The 27,343-nt window shown below is 44.7% G+C and overlaps 1 protein-coding gene across 5 annotated transcripts in view; it reads left to right on the top strand.

The window, feature by feature from the left end:
- Positions 1-370: 370 nt before the first annotated feature.
- The window catches only part of Lpar1 (lysophosphatidic acid receptor 1), a 116,323-nt gene continuing 89,350 nt past the window's right edge, over positions 371-27,343 (top strand). Inside the window, exon 1 of one of the 5 annotated variants that reach the window (XM_041657771.1) lies at positions 371-425. Coding sequence is in view for 1 of the 5 variants with exons in the window: in XM_041657773.1 (XP_041513707.1) it covers positions 2,550-2,567 (18 nt within the window). In the remaining 4 variants the exon portion in view is untranslated. Of the gene's footprint in view, positions 426-746; positions 937-1,096; positions 1,221-2,399; positions 2,568-27,343 lie in introns of those variants that run through there. The other 4 variants (XM_041657776.1, XM_041657772.1, XM_041657770.1 and 1 more) reach the window with 4 other exon arrangements.

Here is a 27,343-nt window from a genome sequence, read left to right as displayed (position 1 = left end):
TGAAAAATCATAGCTTGCCCTTGCAAAGTTGCACTAGGAGAGCGGAAGAGAAATTTATAATCATAGAGCCAGGGGCACAAAGCCGCAGTCACTTTGATTTGCAGTTGCAAAGACACGGAGACTCATGCACCTTTTTATTTTCTTTCTTTTTTTCTAGCGGCAAAGCCAACCCTTTGGCCTGCAGTTTAGGGCCGCTCCGGTGGAAAGTTTGCTCTGTCTGCAAAGTTTAGAAGCTCAACTAGGAGGAGGCCCACACCAAGTCACCAGGTTTTTTTTTTTTTTTTTTTTTTTTTTTTTTTTTTTTTTTTTTTTTTTTTTCCGTTTCGGCTCTACTGTTCGGGCTTTTTAAACGAGGGAAAAGCAACAAGACAAAATTGCAACATGCAGGGAGTCAACCAAAGCTGTGCAAGCGGCTAGGCTCTGGGGTGAGCGCAGGAGGGGGCAGGGGTAACCGGGGTGGGTGTGTCTGATGTGGAGGGTTGGGGGAGAGCACCGAGAAGGTACTGACTGGGAGGCTTAGGCTTCCCTCACCCGCCACCCCCTACTCACAGCAGCTCGGGAAGTTCAGTGAATGACTGGGGGAGGGGACCACAGGAGTTAGGGGCGCAGGGGGAGTCACGCAGGTAAGGGGAGCTGCTGGGGAAAGGCGCCGGGGGCGGGGTGCGGGGAGTTGCTGATTTGTGCAACGTGGATGGGGCCAAAAGCGCCAGAAGGCGGAGGGAGAGGAAAGGAGGCTGGCACCGAGGCTTCTTTCCCTGCCGCCCGCCTGCTTGCAGAGTCCGGGAAGTCGGGACTGGGCGGCAGTGACGCCCCAGGAGTCTTTTTTCCCCTCTGAGCGAGCGCAGCGCTACACTCAGAGCCTCCTGGCCGTGCCCGGGTGAGGCTTGGGCTGGGCTGGCCCCGAGGCTGCAGGCTCTGCGGAGCTGGACCTAGCAGGTAAAGGCGCGGGCGGCCGGGTGTCCCCCGGCGCGGGTGGCGACGGCCCCGCCTCCCATAGGCGCGCTCGGCTCGCGCTGTCCCGCCACCCGCGGCTTTGTGGCCCTGCGCGTGAGCGCCTGAGAGTGCGCGCGCCCGCGGGCCCGTAGTGGGTGGGTGTGCGCGCGTGTGTGAGGCCGCCTGCAGGAGGCGAGGCTGCCCTGGCCTCCCGCACCAGCCGGTGGAAGCCAGCCGGGGAGGGAAGTCGCCTCAGTGGCCCGGCGGCCCTCCTGCCCTTTGGCCAGGTCAGTGCGCCCCAGGGTCCGTCCGAGTGACGCGTAGGTGGCCTCGGGTTGGTTACCTGGGGTCGGGTTGGGGGCGCGAGAGGGCTGGCGTGGGGCGCTCCGAGTTCCTTGGTGCCGCGTCCCCGAGGACTCAGATGGCCCGGGTTGTCGCAGCGCCCCGCGCTCTGCTCGCTGGTGACTTAGTCGTCCCTTGAGTCTGAGGAATTTAAACTTAACGTGAAGTCGCCTGAGGCTTAGTCAGTACCTGGGAAATGCAAGGCAGGGGAGGGACCTGGCTTTGCCTGAATGGGTTGATCCGCTGTGCTGGCTCCTGTAGGGAGAGTTTACCGTGAATGCTTTTAAAGTTTAGGCTGTTTTTTTCTTTGCTGCCATTTGGCCTTTGATGTGAGGCACCCAGGGCTTGTTGCAGCTTCCAAGCTGGGGCCCTGGACTGTCTCTTTTCTCCGTCCTCCTTTCTTCCTCTCCTCCCCTTTTCTTTCTTTCTCCCTTTCCCTCCACGTTTTTCTTCTTTTTCTTTTTAGTTGAAACCTACGAGGAGTTCTTCCGTGTGGGTTTCCAGCGAGTACTGGCTTGTGAAAGTTTCCCTCTTAAGCTATACCCATCGTCATCGATGCCTTCTGCTATCTGCAACCAGAAGGTTAGCTGGTCATTAACGCAGAATCCACTATTCTTTCCGGCAGTACTATGAGCTTGTGCTTTTGTTTAAGTGTCCTTTGCTCACCTAACAAGACTGAGAAGCCGGAGGTTTGAGTTTCAAAGTCTTAGAAAAGGGAAGAACATATTCTTCGGTCAGATAGAATGAATACCAAGGAAGAGGAGTCAATTAGGCTTAAGGCCATGTGCATCGCAGTGAACTACATGAACACACCGCTGTTTCTGCCCTTGGTTCTCCCGATGCAACATTATGAATAATAATCACCAGGGCTCTAGGTATATGAAAGTCGTATTTTTTTTAAAAAAAAAACTTATTTCCCCCTTTTTTTGGTCTTGAGTGTTAATTTGAGGGAAAAGAAATGCAGAAAGAGAGGAAAGCTGCCCGAGGCAGGAAGACTGAGAAGTGCGGCTGCAGAACTGGGCCTTGTCCTCAGAGACCCCTGGTACACAGCGTCCCCTAGCGGAGCAACCCGGGCCTGCTCTGAGCTTCTGCTCATGGTGTCCATTCTGTAAGGAAAAGGACTGGGTGGGATGATCTTTGCTGTTCCACCTATCTCTCCAATAACTGGGGGCTGGTGGTGATTGCGGGGGACTTCTCAATGATAGAATAATTCGAGCGGGAAAATGGGAGCGTAACAGAAAGAAAACAGGAAAAAAATAAGAAAGAAACCCATCATGCAGGGGTGCTTGGAGGTAAGGAACTTCCAGTTTTTCCTTTCTTTGCCCACAAGAGAACCAGTAATATAGTCTTCTTATTATTACAACCCGGTGAAGCTGCTTAAAGCTGACGTCAGGACCAAGTGATCCTTGATGTCTGACTGTCTGCAGGGCATCAAACACCTGCCCACTGTGCTCCTGCATCCTCAGCTCAGGAGAGGGGCTGCGGCCCTCCAGAGCTCAGCATCCATCCCCGTGGGTGATGGGTAAGAAGTCACAGAAGTGAGAATTTAAGTGGCAGCATTTTGGAAACTTCTGTTTTCATTCAAAGCTAGTACTTTCCAGAATGTAATTTGATTTTGTTTTTCAGATTGTATCACAGATGTCGGGTTTTAGAGAATCGGTTCTGTTTGCCCTACTGGGACACTCAAGGGAAGAGTAAATCCTAGATGCTGAGTCTTTGGGCTCACAAGAACAGTCTGAAATCTATGATTTCTAGGGAAAAGGATTGCTCCAGATGTTTGGTAGAAAAGTTTGTACTCCACTTCGCTCGGAAGCTACAAGTGTGCGGCTCATAATATCTTTAGAAGTTTAGTTTAGGGGCAAATTTTTAATGTTGTGCTTAATGTGTGGTCGCCCTACCCTCATGTCTCCTTCCTTCCCTCCTTCCCTCTCGTCCTTTCTCCTTCTCCCCTTCCACCGTGCACCGTGCCCCCTCCCTCCCGCCCTCCCTCCTTCCCTCCCTCTTTGCATCCCTGCCTGCTCTCCCCCTGCCTCCTTTCTTCCCCTCCTTTCTCTCTCCCTGCCTTAGTCCCAACTTTCTGCCCTTCATTCTTTCCTTCCCTTTTTGCTCCCCTTTCTTCCTCCCTTCTTTCCTTCCTGCCTCCCTTCTTTGGTACCATCATGCCTACACATGTGAGGAACATGCTTTACTTTGAGGGTGAGGTAGGCTGCCCTGAAAACTAACACATAAGCCAGCTCTGACTTTGCCCACGAAGTCAGCATCTTGCTTCTGTCTGCTTTCTTCCCTTCTGCAGAGCAGGGTAATTCCAAGTCTCTATTGTGTTAGCCTCTAAGTAGCTGTTATGGGTGTGTTAGACTGTTGGGAGCGAAGGAGAAAATTATAATCCAGCAAGCAACCATTGGATTCTTGTTGTAACAGGTCCAGAGAGGATGAGGAGAAAGTTCTAGAGGGAGCTGAAGTGCAGACGGTGGGAAATATGGATAACCATGGTGTAGATAGGGAAGAGCGTAGTTGTGTCCTATTGGTTCACTGTGTGGTCACAGAGAAGTCTGAAGAACCTGGACAGGCCGGGGAGCCAAACAGCCGGAAGAATGAATGGCCTGTGTCTCCAAAATCAGTGGGGAGAGTGAGGACCTCTCAGAGGTGGCTGTAGTCAGGGTCCTTGGTGACGAAGAAGGCCTGGATATTATTTTAAGATGCTGTGCTGTGACATTATTTAGTCCTAAGATGTGTGAAGCCCCCAACTCGGACTGCCTAGCAGCAGGGTGGAGGTAAAATGTTTGGGAGCTGATTGAACGAGTGTTCTCTACTTTCAATTGTAAGTTCGTAGCTAGGAAGGTGTGTGGCACCATCGCCAGTTTATTTCATGTTATCATATAAAGCGTCTGGAACAATCCATGTGTCATTTCTTCCCCCCTTTACCCCCTCCAGACGATAGCTTCCTTTTAGGTCAAATGGATAGCTTCCTTGGTCAAAATGGATGAGGCCCGTGGGTTGCACAGGGCCTCGTGGGGCCTTTTGAGCGTGTGTGTTCAAGCCCCTCCTCAGACACAAAGCTGTGCATCGGTAGGTGCTTTTCCTGTTTGGGGAACAGCTTGTGGGTTAATGCTAATTTAAACACAACTCTTCTCCACACTGGCATTCTTGACCCTGTTTATATTATACATAGCATCTTAACCACAGTGTGGAATATGTGTAGTACAGACGAGAGAGGCTTGTTATTAGCGCAGAAATAGGGCTAAAGACTCTTTCAAAGAACCGGGAGGTGTAGAGCCCTAAAAACCCTCTATGGCGTTTGATTTCCAGTACTCCTATAGAAGTGCCCTGTGGGGTGATGTGCACGGATTTTATCTTCTCATCTCTGCAGCAGTTTATATCTCAGGGGAATCTCAGTGGAATTCCATCAGGGGAGCGAGGACCCCTCTCCTGCCCGCTGCCTTTTGGGTCACTCCTGGGAAAGGCTGAGCTTTTCAGCTGCAAGTCAAGCTGATTTGGGTAAAGACTTTGAGTTACCCTTGAGTCTTGAATGCTAGGCTGCCTAGGAGACTGATCACTAAAAGAGATTTGGTTAGTGTTTGTGATCTTCTGGATGCAATTTGAACGCATGAATCTTTTAGTAACGTTTAATTTGTTCATTTACTTGTTTTTTTAAAATCTTCAGCAAGGTGTGGGGACTTAGGCTTGCAATGGTTAAAAAAATCAGCTAGTTAATTAATTTTGGTAAGTCCAAGGCTAATGTATTTTATTTTAGGGTTCTCAATGGGTCACTTTTTTTTTTAAAGTGAGTGGGGGATCGTATTGAAATTTCTCGGCTCTTTGTTTTAGTAAGTTCATGCATAATGAACTTTATTTTAGGATTCTCAAGGGGTCACTTTTTTTGTTAGTGAGTGGGGGATGGTGTTGACATTTCTTGGCTCTTTGTTTTAGTAAGTTCATGTATTTATTTATTTAGTAAGTTCATGCATTCATCCTTACACTACCTGGTGGCTGGCACAGAGCCAAGGGAATTGTATCACTACCTGGATGTTCTCTCCCGCCACCCCACCGCTGTTATGGAGGCTTTAACCCTGGAGTTCACATGAAAGCCAGGGCTTCCCTCCCCTCTCCTGGAAATGAAAGGGAACTATTTTAATGCACCCATGGATTTAGGTTATAATTTATTTTCTTTTTGTGGTGCCGTTTTAAAAAAGTGATATAATAACAGGGCAGACTCTTAACTTTAGTCCAGCACTAAAACAAACATGTGTGAGCCTGAATGGGTCGGGGTGTGCTTGTGGTAGCGTAGGGAGAAAGGAAAACGCTTTCAAAACCAGTCTCTTCTTCTGAAGGGGAAAGAGAAAGCTTGGCTATTGGCATGTAGCTTCGGATCTCTGCTAAAGTTGAAACTGTCACTTAGAGGTTGTTTTGTCAATTGTGGACATTCTATGTGCCTATGCTTCCAGGGTGCAAGTTGCCCTGGGGTGCTACATCAACTGATCCCCACAGCAAGTTGGCCATCTCCCCTCTTTATTTACTCCAGACCCCCCTTTCCCTTGCTCTTGTGACAGGGTCTTATACGGTAGCTCAGGTTAGCGTGAGCCATGAGACGCTGCCTGGCCTCTGACTCATAGCAACCTTTCCTGCCTCAACAACACCCCAAGCGTTTGGATAAGCCACCACCACACTCGGATTTCCTTTTTTATCCCCCCATTATCTAAATTTGAAAATAGACTAGATTAGTCTTCCTGTCAGTGTGCTACATTCAGGTTTCTTTCCCTGTATCCCAGTGATTCTCCCAACTCCTGGTTGAATTTCCGCCCCCAGTGAAGACAGTCCTTGCTCTTTGGAGGGAGGTAGATCTGGGGCAGGGGAGGTCAGATCCTCTGAGCCCAGAGGTATGTAACTGACTGTTGGTGCAAATAGGTCTGTGCTAAGAACCAGGGATGGACAGAAATGAACAATGCAGGATCCCCCCCCCCACACACACACACACATCCCCAACCAAGAATCCAGTGAGGGTTCCCAATGATGGGTTCTTGGGACTCTGAGAACATCAAAGGCAAAAGGTCAGGGGACACCTGGCCTTCCGAGTCAAGGGTCAAAGCAGTGGAAGTGGAAATGCTGAAGATGGGGGAGGAACCGTAGATTAGAATCTGGAAGGACCCTGGGAGACTAACCAAACCTGGGGAGAACAAAAGAGATGAAGCTGGAGGGAGTTAGGGGCCTGGAGACTGACTGAGCTCTGCTGCATCGGGTAAGTCAAAGGGCTTTTTTTTTTTTTTTTTTTTTTTTTTACATCTGTGAACTAGGAGCACGTACTGATATTATTTGTTTCCCAAGTCTACTTTTCATTCTTCACGTAACCCCATCTATGGCTCATTCAAACATCCCAAGTACAGTGGGAATTAGTTAATTGTGCATCTATGCCTGGGAGTCAGTCGGGAACAAGCTATGGAAGGCCTCGTCTCTCTTCTGTCATGGAGATGGCATTCCGTCGTGTTCTGTCTCTCTCTCTCTCTCTCTCTCTCTCTCTCTCTCTCTCTCTCTCTCTCCACTCCTTCACACCAGGATATCGCACTGTGTAGCTCAGGCTGGCCTTCAACCTGCAGTTTTTCTTTCTCTGGTTCCTAGGCGCCGGAATCACAGTTGTATACCGCCATGCCTCATTTTTTCTGTCATATTATGTGACCAACTGAAGGCTTTCTGAAATGCCTTTGCTCAAAATCGCTTTTGAGTGGATTCTCCTGTTTCAGCAGCTTCTTCAAAGTCCTCTCAGTGTTTCCCCTGGGTGAAGGAGGCAGAGCCTTCGATTTATAAACTCAAAACAGTTGACTGAGATTTACCTGTAAATGTAGAGCCAGACACAGCCGTGCCTTGTCTGTAGCTTGCTTCCATTTCCTTCCGGATAGTCCTCCTTCTGACCCAACTTGTGTTTGAGTGTCTACGCTCAGTTTATGGCTGTCTTCCTAGAAAATTTCAAGCCTGGTGTTTGACTTTGATGGTTTTGGTGAGATCATCTAAGATACAAACATTGTAGAACACGTCCAACCAGAAGAGAGGCACTGTGCACCTTTGTCAGTGCAGACAGTTTTGTAGTGGTCCAAACTGTACATATATGTCCAAAGTAAGAGATGTGATCTTTGCCACTTCCACCGCGTCTCTAAGGTAGCTGCTCCGTCATTGATTTGTCCTAAAGCCTTCTGTTCTTGGCTTGATTGCTCAAGCCTAGATTGCTGGGCATCCTTTGTTTGCACACATGGATGCATTTTCATACATTTGTATGTAATCACACCAATATGGTTCCATTTGTCTCTCTTCCCCCTGGTCTTAGCCAGGCAGTACCCGAGGTTGCCATCAAAGGTGGCGAGCAGAAGCCAGAAAAACATGGCCTCTTCTTGCCTACAGCCCGACTTCATTCAGTAGAGTTCTTGTCAATGATTCCAGAGATTGTTATGAAGTGGGTGTAGGGTGGGGGGAGTGGGGAGGAGGAACAGAAAACCATTTCCAGCTGTGTGGCACTCAAGATGAATAATGCCATTGCAGGGTGTGTTCTTTCCACAGGGCTCTGCTGCCCCTGGGTCTCCAGAAAGGGGGGAGGAGGGGCGTCTGGGAGCCTTTTGTGAGGTGGAAAATGCAGTACCAGGGGAAGGCCTGTGCCCACTTGTGGAATGGAGACAGGTGGAGTTATTCATTGGAGGGCAGGTTTCCCCGTGGGAGTGGTCAACAAAGCCTCCCTCCCCCAGCTCCTTAGAAGTCTAATCAGGGCACGATAAGGATGGTGTGCTCTCAGGACGAAGGAGCACAGCACCGCTAAAGCGGGATTGCCTTTTGTTAAGGGGTCGCCTGCCTCTTTGAACTCTGGTTTATTGGGGAAGGATTGTTGTCACATCAAGAAAATGAAGCTTTCCTTCTGCCCCTCTGTTCACTACAGTTCCACGGAGAAGCCCCTGCCCTCCTTGTTGAGGGGACCCAGACAGAACAGTTCAAAGGTTAGGGCAATCAGACTGATGTTTCCAGATTCAGCAACTTCTGCTTTCTAGTCATTTTTATCTGAGATCCTGTCAGTGAACGCTCATGCATCTGATATATCTTAGAGGATTCTGAGTCCTCACGCACGGCCGAGAACACTTAGGAAGAGAAATTCAACAGCAGACAGAAAAGCCCGGGTTCTGCTCTCAATTAGATTATAAACATGGAAAGACTCAAGCCAAGGATGACTCAGATCAGGCAGCTAGTGATAAATACTCCAAACCAAAGTTTAAACAGAATTCTCTGCACACTTCTGAGGGTGGAGGGAGAGCTCCCTCTGCCTTGGAGTAGATGAGTGATTGACATGGCAGCTGGGTGCTGGTGTCAGGCCCCTGGCTAAGTTTATTCCATGCCTAAGAATAAGAAGAGAGACCAACAGGAATGCGTGTGAGCGACAGGCTTGGGAAGATGCCTGGAATATATGGCTTCTGACAAGCGGTGCAGGTGTGCACGGGGCCTGTCTTACAGGCTGAAGAAGGCACTGAACTAAAATGGTTGCTATGATGCTATTGCCAAATAAGGCGCCAGGGTACGAGAGGGTTGCCGTGAGGTTTGCTCGTTCTAGATATGTCTACAATTACAGAGGCAGGTGTGTTCTCCTGGGAGCTGGAAATCTGGATACAGCGCTTGCTGTGTTCAGGAAGACTCACAATACATAGGTCATGATTTATTAAACACCACTGAAATATATGTGGAAAGCTAGTGAGAACTTTCAAAGTTAGAGGATGTATTCAGACCTGGGATATGTCTTGGTAAAGTGCTTGCTTAGCCCACGTGAAACCCTGGGTTTGATCCCTGCCACGGCACAAACTTAAGTGTGGGGTGCGTGCAAACTAGATATAGGAGAATTCCTGAGAGTTCAAGGTCAGCCTGGCCTGCAGGAGACTCTGTCTGGGAAGAGAAAATCTATAATAATGGTTTACCAAGGATAAGATATAATTTTGGTCTTTGAGTGTTTTTCTCTAGTAGAGAACTGAACGCAACTAGGCATTCCTTGAGCATACATCATGGCTTCTCTTGATGGTATGGTTCTGGGTGGGTGGCTTATACCTATAATTCCTGCTGCTCGGGAGGCTGAAGCAGGAGGATCTCATGTTCAGGGCCTGCCTTGGCCCTGGAAATAAAATATTTCCTATCTGATGGGATAAAATTCAGATGATGGAGTGAGTTCAAAGCTGGCCTAGGCAACTTGGACAGAGTCTCTCATTGAAGTTAAAAGGAGATCCGGGTGTAGCTCGGTGGTAGAGCAATTGCTTAGCCTTGTGTGGGGCTCTAATGTCAGTCCAAGACACCACCCAAACCACCCAAACCCAAACCCCAAACAGGAAACGGTGTGGAGTTTGGCATGATATTCTGCGGCGAACACAGCTCTCACCCCAGCCCCAGCAGTCCTTCCCAGTTAGGATTGTCTGAAGAATATTTTTAAAATTGTTGGGAGATTAATGGTGATTTGGGGGCTAGCGGAAGGAACAAAGCAGTTTTAATTAGCCTTAGAACTTTCTGTGGGACTCCCGTTGCTGTCATGACTAAGAAAGGGCAAACTGAATCCTCGGAGGAACTTGGAAATCCCAGGAGCCTAAAAGAGCATTCCGAGAAACCCCAGCAGGCTCCCATGGAGGTTCTAGAAAAATCTAGTGAACTGCTTCATTGAGGTAAACAGTAGGACTTGGTCCAACTCTGTTTTGTTTTTTTTAACCTGGATTTAAACAACAACAACAACAACAACAAAAACAAAAACCCTTTTCTGAATAAGATTTTATTTCTACTTTAGATAATTATATTGTCATGTCTTCTACATTTTTTGATAGAGCTAAGATAAATTGTTTTTTTAAGCTATTATGATTCTTTAAACATGTGCATATTTCACGTGGTAGTGAAAGCAGGGCCCGCATTTGGGAATACTTGGGCTGGAGAGGAGATTCATCTGCAGTCTCACTGCTCAGTAAAGTCTTCCTGATGCTGGCCATGGTGGCTCACACCTATCGTCCTGGCACTTGGGAGGTGGAGGCAAGAGGACCAGGGGCTCAAGGTCATCTGCAGCTATATAGCAAATTTCAGCCTAACCTGGGTTGAATGAGACCCTGTTTTCAAAACCCAAATCAAAACCAAACTTCTCTATTGCCTTTTGGAATAATTCCTTGCAGTTCTTAAACTATTAGGACCTACTGAATATTTAATAACGTTTTGCTTTGTAGCTAAACTGTCGATGCAATCTATGAAAGTATTTTATATTAAATGTCCAATGATAGGGAGAATAATCACTGCATGTGATAAACTCCATATTTAATTATCACCTTCTATCTCTGCTTATCTCTCTTCAGTCTCTCCAGGGCTTGTGTTTCCTGGCCCATTGTTACCTGCTATTGACTTCTTTATCCCTACTCCAAACAGTCTCTACCCCTGAGTTTACCTACACAAGGACCATGGCTTCCAGGGCTTTCTGTTGACCGTTGTCTCTGTTGGGAAGTTTTTCTCTCCAACTATCTAAACGCATATTGTCACCATGTCTTTACTCAAAGCTCACCACCTTCTCGGCGAGGCCGAAGCCGTCTCTAGCTCCTGCCTGTAAAATGGAATGATCTTTCCTGTGTGTCCAGCTTGCCTCTTAGTCCCTTCTTCACTGTATTTTTGACTTCTTAGTTGAGAAAAAAAATACTTTTTTTAAAGAAAGTTCTCACTTTGTTTTCTGATGTTTTCCAAGTGCTCTCAGCTATACACAGCAGAAAGTTTTTCGAATAAAAAAAAAACTTGAGTGAATGAATTTAATTATGATAATTAATTACAATTAATTATGATAGATAAATAAATACATAAAGAAATGTATTTGTGGTTGTTGAGCATGCTGGAATAACTCAGATATAGCCTTGACTTCATGATGTTTACAGTTCAGTGAAGGCGGGGATGGCTTTTGGGGAGCTCACTGTAGCTTTAGGAGAAGACAGCAAAAGAGGCAAGGCTGCCATTGTTTCTGAGATGGAGAATAATGAGCCTGCGACTTGAAGGCTGAGCTAAAAGAACTGAAAATGAGATGTGGGGGTGGAACAGGAACTGAGGGGTGGGTGATGAGGACAAAGAAAAGTGGGTTCCTGGAAAGGAAAATGGGACTCAGCTTTTCATGTCTTGAGTTGAAATGAAGTCATTGGTTTTAAATGATGAGATTATGTAAGGATAGGCATTTGTCATATTTATTGGTATTTTTGATGGACAGAACTTCATTTTGAATACTTTTTTTTTGATTTTCGAGATCCAGCAGTATTTTCATTTTGAACTCTGCTCATTCGTGAGGGAGTAGGGATTTTCCACTTGAAAGTGGGTATTTAAGCCCATGGAAGTAGCTTCAATTCTGTGTCTGGCAGATGATCACTCTGTGGACTGTACGCCTAAATTCTTTGTTTTATGCTAATGCTATTTCCTGCAAAATTTGAAACAGTACAGCAGAATAAATGTTCGCTTTGGCATTTGTCTTCATAGAGGTTCCTTTGGGAGGCTCAACAGGGCTCCTCTGAAGGCTGCTTTATTGTAGATGCTCTATGCATGTGGACGTCCCATGGCTAGTTCCGTTGATTCTCGTGAGTGAGTGTGGATTTTATAGTTTTTACTTCTTGGGAATTAGGGTTTCTGAGCCTGATTTTCTTTAGCTGATAAGTACAGTATGTGCTTATTAGTTGAGCTACAGTACTAATATTCATAAACTCTAGATTCTGTTAGCCTACTTGAGCTGTTATAGACTAATAATGCCCCCTTGGCATTTGGGTGTTTCTACAAGTGGTTCCCTGTCTCTCTGTCTGTCTGTCCCTCCAATGTCAACTACTTTCTGACAATTTCCTTGTTAAATACATAATGTGAGTTACAGTCTAAACAATCCTTTGCATTAGGAACTCTTTTTTTCCGCTCAAGTTAATGTTGCTATTTTTGTTCTGTTGTTGTTGCTTGTATCTGAAATGCCTTCATTTGCAGGTCTGATTTTAAACTTTGCATGTTATTTATCATGTATTTGCCTGTAAGCAAGATTGAACTGGATTTTGTTCTGAGATACCTCTCGACGAGGAAACATTGCTTTTATGTTTATTGTTATAATGGATGAAGGGACCTCGGAGTCAGCACAGAACACACCCAAACACCAAATTCTCAGCACAAAGGAGATTTAACACCCTGGGGGGCCCAGTTTTGGAGGGGGTCTGCCTCTGGATCAGACAAAGACAACAGTAGGGGTCTCTGCTGGAGTGGTTTTTAAGGAGAAAAAGGGAAGCCTGTGCTAGGATGAGTTGTTAGGTCCTGGTTGGACGGGTTAGCCAGTGTAGCCAAACAAAGAATTTTGACTGTTAGACCTTGGTGATCAGTTTCGGGAATGAGTTAGACATAAGGAAGTGGCAAAATAAGGGAATTGATCTTATTGGTGTAATAGCCACCATTACAGTTACCTTCATCGATGGGTTAAATATCATAAGATGTCTTGTACTTGGTCTTAAGCTGCTAAAAAATAGGGCAATTTTATATTGTTCTGCCTAATGTATTTCTTGGCCTTTCCCTTTGTTCTTGTCTTTTTCCATGTCTTGCTTGTTCTGTACATCTGCAGCATGGTGAGCTGGACACATCTGGTCTTCAAGTTTGCTGGTTACTGCTTGTTTAACAATACGTCTGTAAGTTTCTCTCATTGCAATGTCGTTGTTCAAATAATAAGTTTCAATTTAACTCTGACATCCATCAAAGAATTTTGTGGTTTTCCTTTTCAATTTCCATTCCTCTTTTATTTATGCTTTTCACTTTATAACTCCTATGTTTTGGTTATTTTGTTTTTTCAAAGAAGCTTTTTGTTGGAACTCTTGTTGCAGTGAGCTTCAAGTCTGACCTTGCTCTGGGATCTGTTCCAGGAACCTCTCTTCCCTGTAGGATACCAAAATGCATGAGTGCTCAAGTTCTTATGTAAAATGGTGTTGTCGATGGGACATACTAACCCAGATCCATCTCCCTGCATACTTTAAACCAACCCTGGACTTCTTAAAGACCTGGTAGTCTATGCACATCAATTCCATAGAAATACTCGATATATTGTATTGCTTTGGCAATACTGATAAGGAAAAAGAAATGTTTGTGTATGTTCAGCTGAGGTGTAGTTGTTTTTTTTTTTTTCTTGAGTGTTTTTGATCCATGAATGGTGAGCTGCCCATCAAGGTGGACATTAGGTTTCCATTTCCTATTTGTCACGCTGTACAGTAATGTTGAGTGTATCACTCACACCTGGCTGTAGTGGGGGCGCTGAGGAAAGAGGTCCTTATCCCTGGAGGTGTGAAGTCTAGTGAAGAAGGATGTTGGCCCCCTGCTCGCAATGCATAAATGCAGATGCATCCATCAGTGCTAGAAGAGAAGGCACACCGAGCCTCATTTGACACTGGAGAGATTCGGGAGTTCCTGGGGATGTGCTGTGTCTGCAGCATGAGATGGGTTGACTCTGCGAAGTCCTGAGCTGCTGCGTATGCTTGGGATTGCACAGGCATGGAATACGAGAATGAGGGAAGGAAAATGGGAGTTAGGGACAGGTGGAAGGCAAGCTTTTGATTGTCCTTTTTTCCTTTTTTCTTTTTGTGCTACTTGGTGAAGTCCCAGTCCCAATGTGTAATTATCCCTTTCTCCCTTAGCACATTTCCAATAGGGATAGAAATGACTTTTTTTTCCCAGATGAGTGTAGCTGCTGTGGAAACAGTTGTGCAGGATAGCCCTTTAGCATCCTGCTGATTAATAGCTAGCATGTATTGATGGCTTGTTCTGTGAGAAACTGGACAAAGCCTTGCATAACCCTGTGGTGCAAGTAACCCTGGTTGGATTCAAAACACTACTAGATAAAGTAGTTACCAATGTCATACTTTTCTATAATCCATAGGAAATCGGAAGAGCAAAGTTAAGTCTTTGATTAGTGAAGACCAGATGGCTGGTTATTGGTGGTTTTCATTGTGCAAAAATATTTTATTCTGCTTGCTCGTTGTTTCATATTCACATTGCTTTGCCATGGTAAAAATTTTTACTACTTTAAAAAAGCTGTGTCAAGAATTAAAATATTATACATTAGAAATTTGTAAAGCGCATTTGAGACCGAGAGGTGGGAAATCAAGAGCCATGTGCCGGCTCCCACTGCTGCCCCCATGGCCATGTTCTGGCCTTTCCAGGCCCTGCCTTCTCAAGTTAAATAGAGGATTCGAGTCATGTTTGAACAACTCATTCCTCAAGTTTATTGTTTGGTGACTCTGATTTTATTTTGTCCCTGCACTTAATTTTAAAGACTTTGCTCTGTACTATTTAGGTAGCCTCGCCCAAGAAGCTCTAGCTGATGTTGGGAGACTCCTATGCATTTTTTTCTTTCTGTGTTTTGGGAAGGTAATTCTCCAGTGACTTTAGCTTGGCCTCTGGATTTAAAAAACTGTTTTCTTTTCATTCCTGAGGTACAGGGAACATGGAAAAGTATGATTATCTTAGATTTATCTGTGGATGCTTGCTTCAAAAGAATGTAAAATATCCAAATTGTGAGTTATTGACATTTTATAAAATCCATCAAAGAGTGTGCATTGTGACTTCCCAGAGAAGCATAAAAGAGATAGGGGATTGGGGAGGACCGCTTTCAGGTTTAATGATGCCCGAGTTTTAGTAACATTTTAGAGGGATGAGCTCCTTTTAGAAGCAGATAAAAGGTATCTGGCAAACTGGTTTTTCCTTTTCCCTAATCAGCTCTTTTGTGTTGAGATTAACAACTATATTGAAATATAGCTATGTTTAAAGAGTAATACTCGATAACTTGATATGGAATGATGACTCCAATCTTTCAATACTCAACATACCCAACATTTACCTGCTCATTTATTTGTGTGGTTTTCTTTTTGTTTGTTTGTTTTTTGCTAGACACCTATGGCTCACTTTTGAACAAATTTGAAGTATATGAGACTATATCATTATTGTTATTTTGAGACAGGGTCTCATATAGCCCAGGCTAGTCTTGAACTCACTGTTTAGTAAGGATGACATTGAACTCCTGCTCATTGTCTCTGCCTCCCAGGTTCTGTACTACTGTGACCATTCCTAAATAGTATTAGCTATGGTCACTGTGTTACCCCCATCAGGTCTGCAAAACTTAGCAATCTCACAACCAATACTTGGTAGCCCCTGGTCACCATTTGCCCATTTCCCCCTCTAGTACAGCTTTTCTTACCAATGTGCTAAAATCAACTGATTTAAAGATGTCTAAACATCATTTTTGTCTTTCACATCATTCAGTTTTCTACACTCACATATTTAAATATGAATATTTTATTATATTTCTTTTTTGTTATTTAAAGAAATTGAGGGGGAAAATAAGACATAGGCCTTTTATTTAACTCTACCCAATTCCTCATTTAATAATCAATATTTATCCTGGAAGTCTAGGCAACTGAGGTTTTAGTGTGTGCTTGGGGCTGATTCATTTGCTTGTATCCCTGTTTGCTGTTGAGTTCTTTCTCCTTAGTCTGACTGATACAACCAGACAGGTCTCCAGGCTCTCAATCTGAAATACAGGTATAGGCAGTGTTTGGGATTAGATGAGGTGTTGGTTCAGGCAGGTACTAGGCATGGGTGTTGCTTCAGGCTAATACCAGAGATAGGTTGGTCCAGGAGGGGGCAGAGACATGTGGTTAGCTCAGCCTTAAGCCTTAAGGCAGAGCCAGGAAGAATTCAAAGCACCCCTATGTGCTGTGAAGGTTCCGAGAGAGTCCTTCTGTGTGGGTCTGAGAGAAAAAGCCGTGTAGATGAAAGACTAAAGCTTCCTTAAGAAATGTCATTTTTAGAATTGGAAGCAGCAGGTGAATGTCTTGGTTTCAAGTGATCTCAACCCCGAGCCAAGTGTTAGGCAATGGATATTCAAGAAAAGTCCCAGCTACTTAAGCATCTGGCTGTTCCCAAGCAAAGGGCCATGGACCTCAAATCCTCATCTGTTGAAATAGGAGCAGTGGGGCTGTGTCTCCGGCACCCGGCCGCCCTCATGGCTAGCTTATGCCCCAAATAATTACATGGAAACTGTATTCTTTTAAACACTGCCTGGCCCCTTAGTTCCAGCCTCTTATTGGCTAGCTCTTACATATCGATCTAACCCATTTCTAATATCCCTGTAACACCACGAGGTGTCTTACCAGGGAAGATCTTAACCTGCATCTGTGTCTGGTAGGAGAATCATGGCGACTCCTTGACTCAGCTTCTTTCTCCCAGCATTCTGTTCTGTTTACTCCGCCTACCTAATTTTATGTCTTATTAAAGGGCCAAGGCAGTCTCTTTATTAACCAATGAAATTAACACAAAATAGAAGACTCTCCCCCATCATTTCCCCTTTTTCTGTTTAAACAAAAAAGAAAGACTTTCATTTTAACATAGTAAGATTACATATAACAAAACAGTTATCAAGCAAGAATTACAGTTACAATATTTAATCTATTTTATCTTTTATCATAACCAAGGAAAACTATAACTATAACTAACCATTCTTCAACTCCATCAAAGACTCCAGAAGGATATAATATTACCTAAGCAAACAAGAAATCCAAAGATCTAGAAATGACAGAGACATCTCGCTGCCTGTACAGTCACCCAAAGTTCCTCTGTACCGTTGGGGCATCCATCTTCAGCCTTCAGGCCCATCGTATCCAGCAGACATTTCCATGAAGCAGGAAATTTCAAAGACAGTTCAGTCACTATCTGCTGTGTCCTGCAGAATGTCTCGCAGACTCTTTCATGAGTCATGAACCCCAAAAGACCGTCTCACCTTTAGGCAAGTTCAGCAGTCCTCTCTCTGTGGGTTCTTTCTAGGCGTAGGCATTAGAGCATTTATGCGTCAATACATTTCTCCCATAGGAAAGATGAGTAGTAAACTGTATTCAGTCTTCAGTATGGACAGACTGCCCCTCCACAACCAGTAGGATTGAAGCGTGAACCCCAGACATACCTGTGTTTGGGGAGAGGCCTTTAGGGGAGAGCTGGCATTAAGAGAAGTCGTAGGAGTATGAGTGGAGCTTCAATCCAATAGGATCTTTCCAGAAGAGGTAGCTCTCCACAAACACGAGCACTGAGGGAAGTCCATGTGTACAGGAAGGAACAGTCCAAGCCCGCATGAGAGCCAGCAGCACAGTCAGCAGTCAGCCATGCTCTCCCCTGATCTCCAATGTCCAGGCACTGTCAGTCAAACTCCAGTCAATGGCAATATGCTATGACAGGCTGTAGCAAGCTCTCTTGTTGGACTATCTTTAGACAGCCAGTCTGCAAACAATGACCCCCAGAGACTTATTATTAATTATGAAAGCTTGGCTGTATCTTATGCTTTTTCTCAACTAGCTCTTATAACTTAATTAATTCATATTATTTGTTAATCAGTGCTCTGTGATGTGGCTTGGTTACCTCTTCTTATTATGAAACATCTGACTTGCTCTGGGTCTGCTGGCAAAATGGTGTGCCTAGATTCTGCCTCCTCTCTTCCTCTCCCTGGAAATCCCACCTATTCTCTCCTGCCTAGCTACTGGGCATTCAGCTCTTTATTAAGCCAATCAGAAGGTGCCTTAGGGAGAGACACATCTTTACCGGGTCCACAAATATTCTGCAGCAGCAGGCTAAGCTGACTGACACATTCTCCGTTGGTTTTGACTGGGAGGAAAGTATTAATTCTGGCCAGTAATTGTTCTGGTGGATGCTGGTGGCTGACTTTGAGCTGGTTATCACACATGAAGAATGCCCATCACTTCTTTGCCTCTCCTTCTGCCATCTTTCCATCCCATTTTAATGACAAAATAACCCAGGTGTAAAATTTTTCATTAAATACACTTCAAATATGTTAAAACTTCACCTATCCTTCAAAATTGTTTTTTACATGAAGTAGTGCTCAAAATATTAAAATGCTTTTGAAACTACAAACAGTACATAAGTAACAAGCCCAATCATCATATCTGCATTTCTATAATAAGTAGAATTATCATTTAATCTCTTTTTTCCTTTTATGACCTTTTCCCATTTTGGCCTGTTTTATGGTCTGCTTCTTTGTCGAGGTAGTGAATGTGTGCTTTGTTTCTATCGGCCATGGTCTAAAGCCAATGTTGCACATGGTAACATGTTTGGAGTCGAATTTTGATAGCTTGATAATAAACCATTAAGTTGTTTAATAGTTCACTTAACCACTGTGCTGTCTAGTTTTATGTCAACGTAACACAAGCTAGAGTCATCAGAGAGGGAGCCTTAATAGAGAAAATGGTCCATAAGATCAGGCTGTAGGCAAGCCTCTAGGGTATTTTCTTAATTAGTGATTGATGTGGGAGGGCCGGCTTACTGTTGGTGCCAGTCATCTTTGGGATGGCAGTCCTGGTATCTATAAGAAAACAGGCAGAGAAAGCCATGGTGAGCAAGTCAGTAAGCAGCATGGCCTCTACATCAGCGCCCGTCCTAACGTAGCTCCTGCCTCTTTTGAGTTCCCGTCCAGGCTTCTTTCTTTGATGATGAACAGTGATGTGGAAGCATAGTCAAATAAACCCCTTCCTCCCCACGTTGCTTTAGTCATGGTGTCCCACCCCAACAATCCCAGCTCTAATATGACAGCCGTTATTTTAGTTTTGGAGTTGTATTTTCTGTCTCTTTACTGTCTTAAAACAGTTTCACTCACAACTTGTCATGCAATTTTCTTACGCTGTGTACAACTGGAGTCACTGGCTTGAGAAAAATAGTACTTGGTTTTCAAGAAGACAAAAATATCCTTGAACTTTTTAACTCACTGTAGAAAATAAAAAGTATAATGAGAAAAAGGAAGCCATAATTATTCTGATTGAGAGACAGCCACTGTCAAATTTGTGGTATGTTTTCTTCTAATGTTTTTCTGGTTCAGATCTTTTCTAGGCATGTCCTCTGTCCCCTCAGCACAGTGACATAAGTAGGTGGTTTCCTTGGTGTCTCTCTCTCTCTCTCTCTCTCTCTCTCTCTCTCTCTCTGTGTGTGTGTGTGTGTGTGTGTGAGAGAGAGAGAGAGAGAGAGAGAGAGAGAGAGAGAGAGAATGCATGTGGAGATCAATGCAAGAACCTTGGGTACTGTTTCTCAGGTGCCACCTCTATTTTGAGACAGGGTCTCCCGCTGGCCTAGAACTCACCCATCAGGTTAGGCTGGACTGTGAGCCCCAGGGATCTGCCTGCTCCTGCCTCCCTAGCACTGACCTTCCAGGCCTTTGCCACTAATGCTTACTCTTTTAAAATGCTGCTTCTGGGCATCAAACTCATTTCCTTGTGGTGGCAAGGGGAGCATTTTCTTGATGAGCCATCTTCATAATCTCTCAAGCGATTACTTTTGAGTGTATTCCCTGGCGACAGACTTTGCTCTCTCAAACTACAAAGACATTTTTTACTAGCCAGTGATAGTGATGGTGAAACTGATGTCCAAAACGATGCCCACACATCATACCTCATACAGCACAGCCAGAGCGAAAACAGAAATTAGTGAGACCAAGGGGCGTGACTTTTCACAGTGTGGGGTGGAGACAAGATGTTTTCTGTAGTTTGTCAAACTATAGACAGTTAAAATAGTGGACTGTGTCTCTAAACACGATTTGTTATTATTATTATTATTAGAGACAAGGTCTTACACAGTAGCCCAAGAAAGCCTTGGAATGACAGCCATCCTCCTGTCTCAGCTCCCCATGGGGTGAGATTACATGCATGATCCACCATGCCTTATTCCAAACACTATCTTCACAGTAAGTGAAGTTTGAACAAAGCCACATTTAGTACAGGTCTGTGGCATAGCGCCAAAGCTTATCTTAGGAAAGCAACTGTGAGCCAACGGGAGACAGTTCAGACAAGTAGCTATGCTGCCTCAGTCGGAGGGAGATGCTGCATGTTCCACATTCCTTGCGGAACGATGGGAGGGCAGCTTTCAGGATATTGCCTATAAGTACTACGTTGCACATAATCATAGGCTTGAGAGTTGCTGAATGGGATCAAGCTCACTCTTACACAATCTGACGCTGCACCCTTTCCCTGTTGTCAAGCTGTGTGGATCTCTGTGCTTCCAGCCTTGGCTCCACAGAGGACAACATCAATGAAGGTCAGCCTGTGACCACAGTAGGATATGCTGAAGGGTCAGAGGCAGGAGGATTGCGTTATAGGAGTGATAACACTATCCTGGCCTGCAGTAGCCCACTTCGGATTACTTTCTAAATCCCACAGTGGCAAACTTGTAGCACAGTAACATGTGTGAGATCCTCATTTCAGACCATTTGACAGTCTAGAGGCTGAGGCAGGCCCTGACAGGTCTATGTGTCTAAGGTAGGGAAGATGAGTGTGGTCCACAGACTGGAGAAGAGAGGTAGAAGAACAAACAGCCTGGATCACTCATGGGGTGGAAGGTTGAAGGGAGAGGAAAGGGTGAGAGGAGAGGGCCCTGGAGCTTCTTGAGTAATTCCCACTGCCTTCTCCATGAGGGACCTGCATACTGTGGGCTGTCTTGGAGGGAAGAGGCAGTATGAAGGATGGAGAGAGCAAAGGGAAATGGCAGCTTTAGGGCTCAACTGGGATTAGAATACGTTGATTCATAGTGACAGCCTTATCTGGTCTCTGGTTGTCTCCACAGGGTCCCTGGTGACTGTGAATGAGAACAGAGCAGCAGTGTGAGTTTTCCTGGGGATGGTAGTGTCAAAGGGCGGACTGGCAGAAAGGACTGTGGGAGGCAGCAGGCTGGTGCAGAGGAGCTCAAGGACCGAGCATGCGGTTAAGCTTGGGAGAGCTGAGGCTGGACAAAGGGAAGGAACTAGAGAGATCAGGAAGCTGGGTAATCTGATATTCAAGGGCAGGGATAGTGTCTTTAGGTGCAAGCAGCTGGATGTTCAGTTCCAATTAGAAAGGGGGAGGTCGAGGACAGTCTTGGTGACAAGGGACTGAGTCAATCAAGGAAATATTGAGAAGAAGTTGTCTTTGTTGAAATTGCCCTCAACAGTGGTTTGCCCTGTGATTCTGGATGAATCTGGAGACGAGAAGGACAGCACCGAAATCCCTTCCAGTCTTAGAATTTTTTTTCACAGAATTTCATTTATTGTGGGGCCACTGCTTTCCCCTCCCTTCAATACATATTATTTTAAAACAAAAGACCAGAACAAACTGTTAAAGAACTATTTAGCAATCCCATTTTTATTGATCTCCTTGTAATTGTAAATGTTTGACAGATTATGGCCTCTGTAAAGGCCTCAGGATCCTTTAACGCAGGCTGTACTGGGTTCACTCCGGGTCAAGGAGTACAATGGTCGGAAAGTGTTGCTTTTTTCTCTGTATCCCAACACATGCTGGCTTCTGAAGTCGTGTGATGGCCAATTAGGACCAGAAAGCGAGGAGTTGCTTGAGCTATTTTTAAGGGAACATTAATTGGCTTCATCTTGCACCACATGGTCCGGGTCATGGTTAGTCCATTTGCCGTTGGGAGGTTTGGCATTTCACCTCTTGTGGAGTAGATCGTTCCAGGCATTTTCAGAATGAGTTCTGTGGTTGGGTGTTTTGTCTGAAGTTTGGATCTGCATTTGGAACTCAAGTAGAGTGCAGGTTTGAAAACTAGGACCCCAAGTGACAGAAAGGATTCCATGAGTACATTCTATATTTGATATATGAATACTGTCTTGATACGCGAAGAAGGGGATTCAGTTATCATCCTGGAACATAGAAAATGACCCTTTAGGATGCATTATTGTTCTTGTTGTTGCAACCATCAACTAGCTTGAGTTTGAGTTGCTTATTTGGGAAGATCACTGTATCACCACATGAAACTGATACAAGAGACATTTGTAACTTGAACTTGGAGGGATGACATTCTAGCCTTCAGAATGGCTGCAGGCTGTCTGGTGCAGTGGGAGGAATTCCTTGTTCTGGGGTTGGAGCTTCTTTCCTGTGTTTCCCCTCCCTCACTTGACTCTCTCTTTCTCTCTCTTGAAAGATTCCTCCACACTTGTGTTTTTAGTCCCAAAGCAAAGTTATCAAGGTGAGAGAACAGTAACGTTAAGTGGCTTTATCCCTAGCAATTCAGCCCCATCGGGACCACCCCATCCTTCCACATCTTCTTTACTCAGCTTCTTAAACAACGGATCATGACCCTCCATGGGATCAGATAATGAACACATTACAGACTCCACTGCAGCCATGGTTCTGTAAACACGACTTGCATTGCATGGGCCGCCAAAGCTGGCCCAAACACCTCAACTCAGATTTGAGACTATGGTATGTTATGGGTGGCCGTAGGCTTTTGGTTTTTTTCTTTTTTTTTTTTCTGTACATATCAGGTTTTCTTATAGCATCATAGTGGCTTAATCATGGAGAACAATCTTTTTGTGTTTTCCACGTGTCAATCTCCAGCCTGTAACTATCAGATGGATAAATTTGGATTCTGTTGTTTCAGAATGTTGGATTTTTTAAATTACTGTTTGAATCACTGACTTGAATTCCTTCCTAAATGGCCCAGTGAATTCGGGCTTGAGATTCGACAGACTCTCCTGCAATTTCTGAAATGACCCGAAACTTAAGTTTATATTTTGTATGATGTACTTGCTTAAAAAGGCATTCTCGGTATTGTCAAATATATTCTTTATGATTTATTATCTGTGGAACCCTTGATCTGGATACCTGCTTTAGACACCTGTTTACCTGGGGTCACAGTGGGAAAGCCCCAAGCCCTGTTTTAGATGACAGCTTTGGGTTGGCAGAAAGATTTCCGAGGACTCCGCTCTGCTCTCAGCCATCCAGTCAGCTACAACCACAGGGCACGCCTGCTCACTTCATCTGCTTTCGTGGGTTTATGGGAGGCGTGTGTTTGAGTACACAGATATGCATACCTGTCGAAGATATAATATTGGACTGTGACCGTGGAAAGGAGTTGAAAACGTCAGAAGTAGGGATCGTGAGTAAGAAGCGAGGAGATTATCTTTGACTTCATCACGTGATAAGCCTGAAGTGTTTGATGGATCAAAAGCAAAAGTTTGGTTACAGGAGCAGCTAGCTGCCTTTGATGGGCTCTTAATGTATTTATGTGTGTATGTATGTATGTATGTATGTATGTATTTATTTATTTATTTATTTATTTATTTATTTATTTTGTGGTAGAGAGGATTGAACCCAGCACATTGTACATCATAGGAAAGTATTATAGCACTGAGCTACATCCCTCTCCATCTTGATTGGCTTTTTAGGCACCATGGTTTGAACTATATTTAAGAGAGGATTTGAACGAGTGACTTGCCCAGGGACTTCACCGCTGGCCTTGGAAGGTAGTGAGCTTCCTGTAACTAAGGGATTTGGCAGAGATGCCACAACAGATATCCGGTTCAGTGCAAACGCTGGATAAGGGGAGCTAGATAATTCTAAAAGTTCCTTTCCAGTTGCGCGAGATGTTGTGTTCAGTTTTATAATAAACACCATGCATAAGCTACCTTGAGAACACTCTAGAAGAAGCTAAAGCTGAAGTAAGACGAGTTAAACTCCAGCCTGCCAATTGATCATTAAAAGCAAACATGGACACACCCATCATCCACTTAAGCACACATGATAAGTGCAGGAGAGCGCTGCATCGCCTTTGAAGCTCAAAGTTGCAGGTCGTAGTGTTTCTAGGAGTGAAGAGCTTCCCAACCGTCTTTGGTGACCTGATCCTTTCTTTTGTCCTCTGTGAATCTGGGCAGAACCACAAAGTCACTCCTTTACAGCCCAGGCAAATACTGGATAGAAAACATTTATGTTTTCCTCTGAATTTTGGTGCTCTTCTTCTCTGACTGGGGATCAGCCTGCAGAGGTCTGCTTCTGGAAGAAGAAGGGAAGTCATGATATTTTGTGTGAGCTCAAGCAGGCAGAGAGGTTTCTCTATCATTAGATAATCATATGTATCCAAGGTCACATGAAAGTGCCCTCCCTGTAGTCTGTGTTTTTACTCCCGACTAAATGGGCAATTGAGATCTGTGGCTTCCAGAAAGTTCAAGGATATCATAGCAAACAGTTTTATATCGGAGGCAGTTTTGATGCTATTAAAAAAAGAACCAGCAGGCACATGCTCTCAGCTCTGCCCTGTCTTGAAAGGCCTTGGTAAATGTTGACTTTGCCTCTATGACTGCCGGGGATTGTAAATTTGAATGTGCTTTGGGGCAGGTGGTCCCAGCTCCAACCTTACTTTCCGGTCTTTGTGCTTCTGCTGCTCGGGTTCCCAAGAGTCAAAATTGATGCCAGATGTGTGTCAACATCAAGAATCCCCTACGGACTTTCTTGTTCCCCCAATCCCCTCCCCGCTCCCCAGATACCAATGCAAGAAGGACACTCAGACCCCAGGGACAGCCACTGTTAACACCAGCAGCAGGCCATTTGTGAGACCTGCAGGCAAGCTGTTCTGAGCTTGAAAACGTTACTCATAGACGAGCTATTTGATGTATTGTGTTAGCCACTGGTCTAGAAAATTCTGGGATTTTTTTGCCTGCGTTATTTTAATGTTTCTATTTTCTGATTCTGAGGACGCGGGTCTTCTTCTAATTCTGGGAGTTATTTATTTATTTGTTTATTTATTATTTTGTTAAGGCGTAGACAAGACTGGCCTCAAACTCAGGGAACTCTTTCTGCTTCAGCCTCCCTAGCGCTGGGCTTACAGGCCTGAGCCACACATAGTCTGTGGGATTTCCTTGTTTAAGCCTATTTCTTTACTCATGTTGCCTCTGTAGGTTGGATATCTGCTCAGACGTTTCTGAGGCTGCAATCCTACCTGCCTCTAATCTTCATTTTCTGATCTTTTTTTTTCTGCCGCTATTGACTGCTCTGTATAATTTCTTCTCAGTAAAACTCTCAAGTATTAATTCTCTCTCCAGCTGCTCTTTGTTGTATTATTAGTCTCTATTGAGTTTCTCCACATAAATATGGTATTTTCCATTTCTGGAAACACTGAATCATTTTCAATTTTTTAAAACCATTTATTGACTTATTGGTATGTGAGGGGTGGCCATGCTTTTGGGGGTCAGAGGACGACCTGCTGGAGTCTGCAGTTGATTCTCTCCTTCCACCATGTTGACTCAGGTGATCAAGCTCATGCCATCAGACTTGGCAAGTACCTTTATGTTGTTGAGCCATCTTGATAGCCCCATTTTCAAATGGAAATATTTTAAATCTATTGTCCTATTAATAATTATTAAAACATCATCTTATTACAATTTTACATTGTCATTTTATAAACCATTTGTGACAACTCCAGTATGTATAGACTTTGTATTTATTGGCTTTGATGACTTCAGTATATGCTGGCTTGTTTCCAAATGTTTTGTGCCCCTCCAGCCCCAACCCCTTCTTCCTGCCTCTGACCCTGTCCCATTCCTGTATTAGCATATGTGGTTTTTTCCCCCTCTGGGAATTGAGAACATAAGGTAAATCAGTTTGGAAAGAATATGCCCTTGCTTTTGCTTCAACCCACAGCCACTACAGTTTCAATTTTCACTTTGAGGTTTTTTTTTTTTTTGTTGGCCAGACGAATAGAATTAATTTTCAGTCTGCAGTTAATTAATAGCGGATGTCTGGCTGTACGTTCTCCAAGAATTCTTTGCAACTCTCATCTAAGTCCCGAGGCAGTCACACTTCTGCGCCCCATCCCTGTGACACACATCTGTGTTTACATCTCCGCTTCACCTGCTGACATCCGGCTTGTTGCAGAGATCTTTGATGTGAGTCTACTGGCCTGATTTCTGCCTGTAAACCTAGAACTAAGAGTTAACTGGGATTGGGATCTCAACATTGGCCATATTCAGCCTTCTTTCATGTCAGCTGATTGTTGACGTAGTTTGTTTCCTTGGATACACGCTGCTTTTTCCAACTTGACCGGAAGCCACACAGGTTCCACTTGTGGCCACGTTTTTGGAGGCACATATGCAGTCCACGAGTTCGGTTGCTTTAATGCTGGAAGGATTTCAGGGTATTTGACCTTTAATATTTCTGGAAAGACATCTATAGTATAACTTATTTTTTTTTTTTACAAAAGGATGTATTTCATCCTCTGAATGCATTTTGTAGAAAGATCTATTTATCTTTATGCATGTATGCTTATGGCCACATGAGTTTATACACACTATGTATGTATGGAAGCCCATATAGATCAGAAGAGGACATCAGATCCCCTGGGACTGCAGTTTTGAATCGCTATGTGGTATTAGGAACCTATCTAGGTCCGCTACAGGAGCAGTGTGCCACGCAACGCGCCCTCCGTCTGCGCTCTATGTACTAGAATCCAGTTCACAAGCTTTGGGCAAGGGTCTGGAGGTTGAGGAAAGAAACACAGAGACAGACCAACACACGGACCTCTAATCGCTGGTACGAAAGCCCGTCTTTAATGGGGATGTTCTATCAGGAACTCACCAAGGCCAGCTGGCCTGGGTCTGAAAAAGCCTGGGATAAAACCGGACTCGCTGAACATAGCGGACAATGAGGACTACTGAGAACTCAAGATCAATGGCAATGGGTTTTTGATCCTACTGCACGTACTGACTTTGTGGGAGCCTAGGCAGTTTGGATGCTCACCTTACTAGACCTGGATGGAGGTGGGTGGTCCTTGGACTTCCCACAGGGCAGGGAACCCTGATTGCTCTTTGGGCTGACGAGGGAGGGGGACTTGATTGGGGGAGGAAGAGGGAAATGGGAGGCGGTGGCGGGGAAGAGACAGAAATCTTTAATAAATAAATTAAAAAAAAATAGCACCATGGAGGCTTAAATACCCTCCAGTCAATGCCCAAAAGGTGAAAATCCCATCCTCTGATCCTCTAGACTAGGCACAGCTTCTAGCAGCTTCAATTAGAAGGCTCTAGCAGGGATGAGCAGCTGAAGGCCAGGACTCAATTGGTCCCAACAGCAGTGAGTATGTGTAACCACTGAACTATCTCTCCAATGCCTGGACTATATTTTATTTACCAAATAATCCTACTCTTCAGACTGTCACATTGCTTTTGGGTTCACTGTGAGTTTTGTGATGCTGCCTTTGTATAGATATGCCAGCCTAGATTGCTGGCTATCTCCCCGCGGTACTCTCTTGAGGCAGAATT

This window comes from Microtus oregoni, unplaced genomic scaffold, assembly GCF_018167655.1.
Source record: "Microtus oregoni isolate MIOR12 unplaced genomic scaffold, Mior012 000008F_ref0000371, whole genome shotgun sequence".
NCBI lineage: Eukaryota > Metazoa > Chordata > Mammalia > Rodentia > Cricetidae > Microtus > Microtus oregoni.
This window is presented reverse-complemented; position numbering and strand designations above follow the sequence as displayed.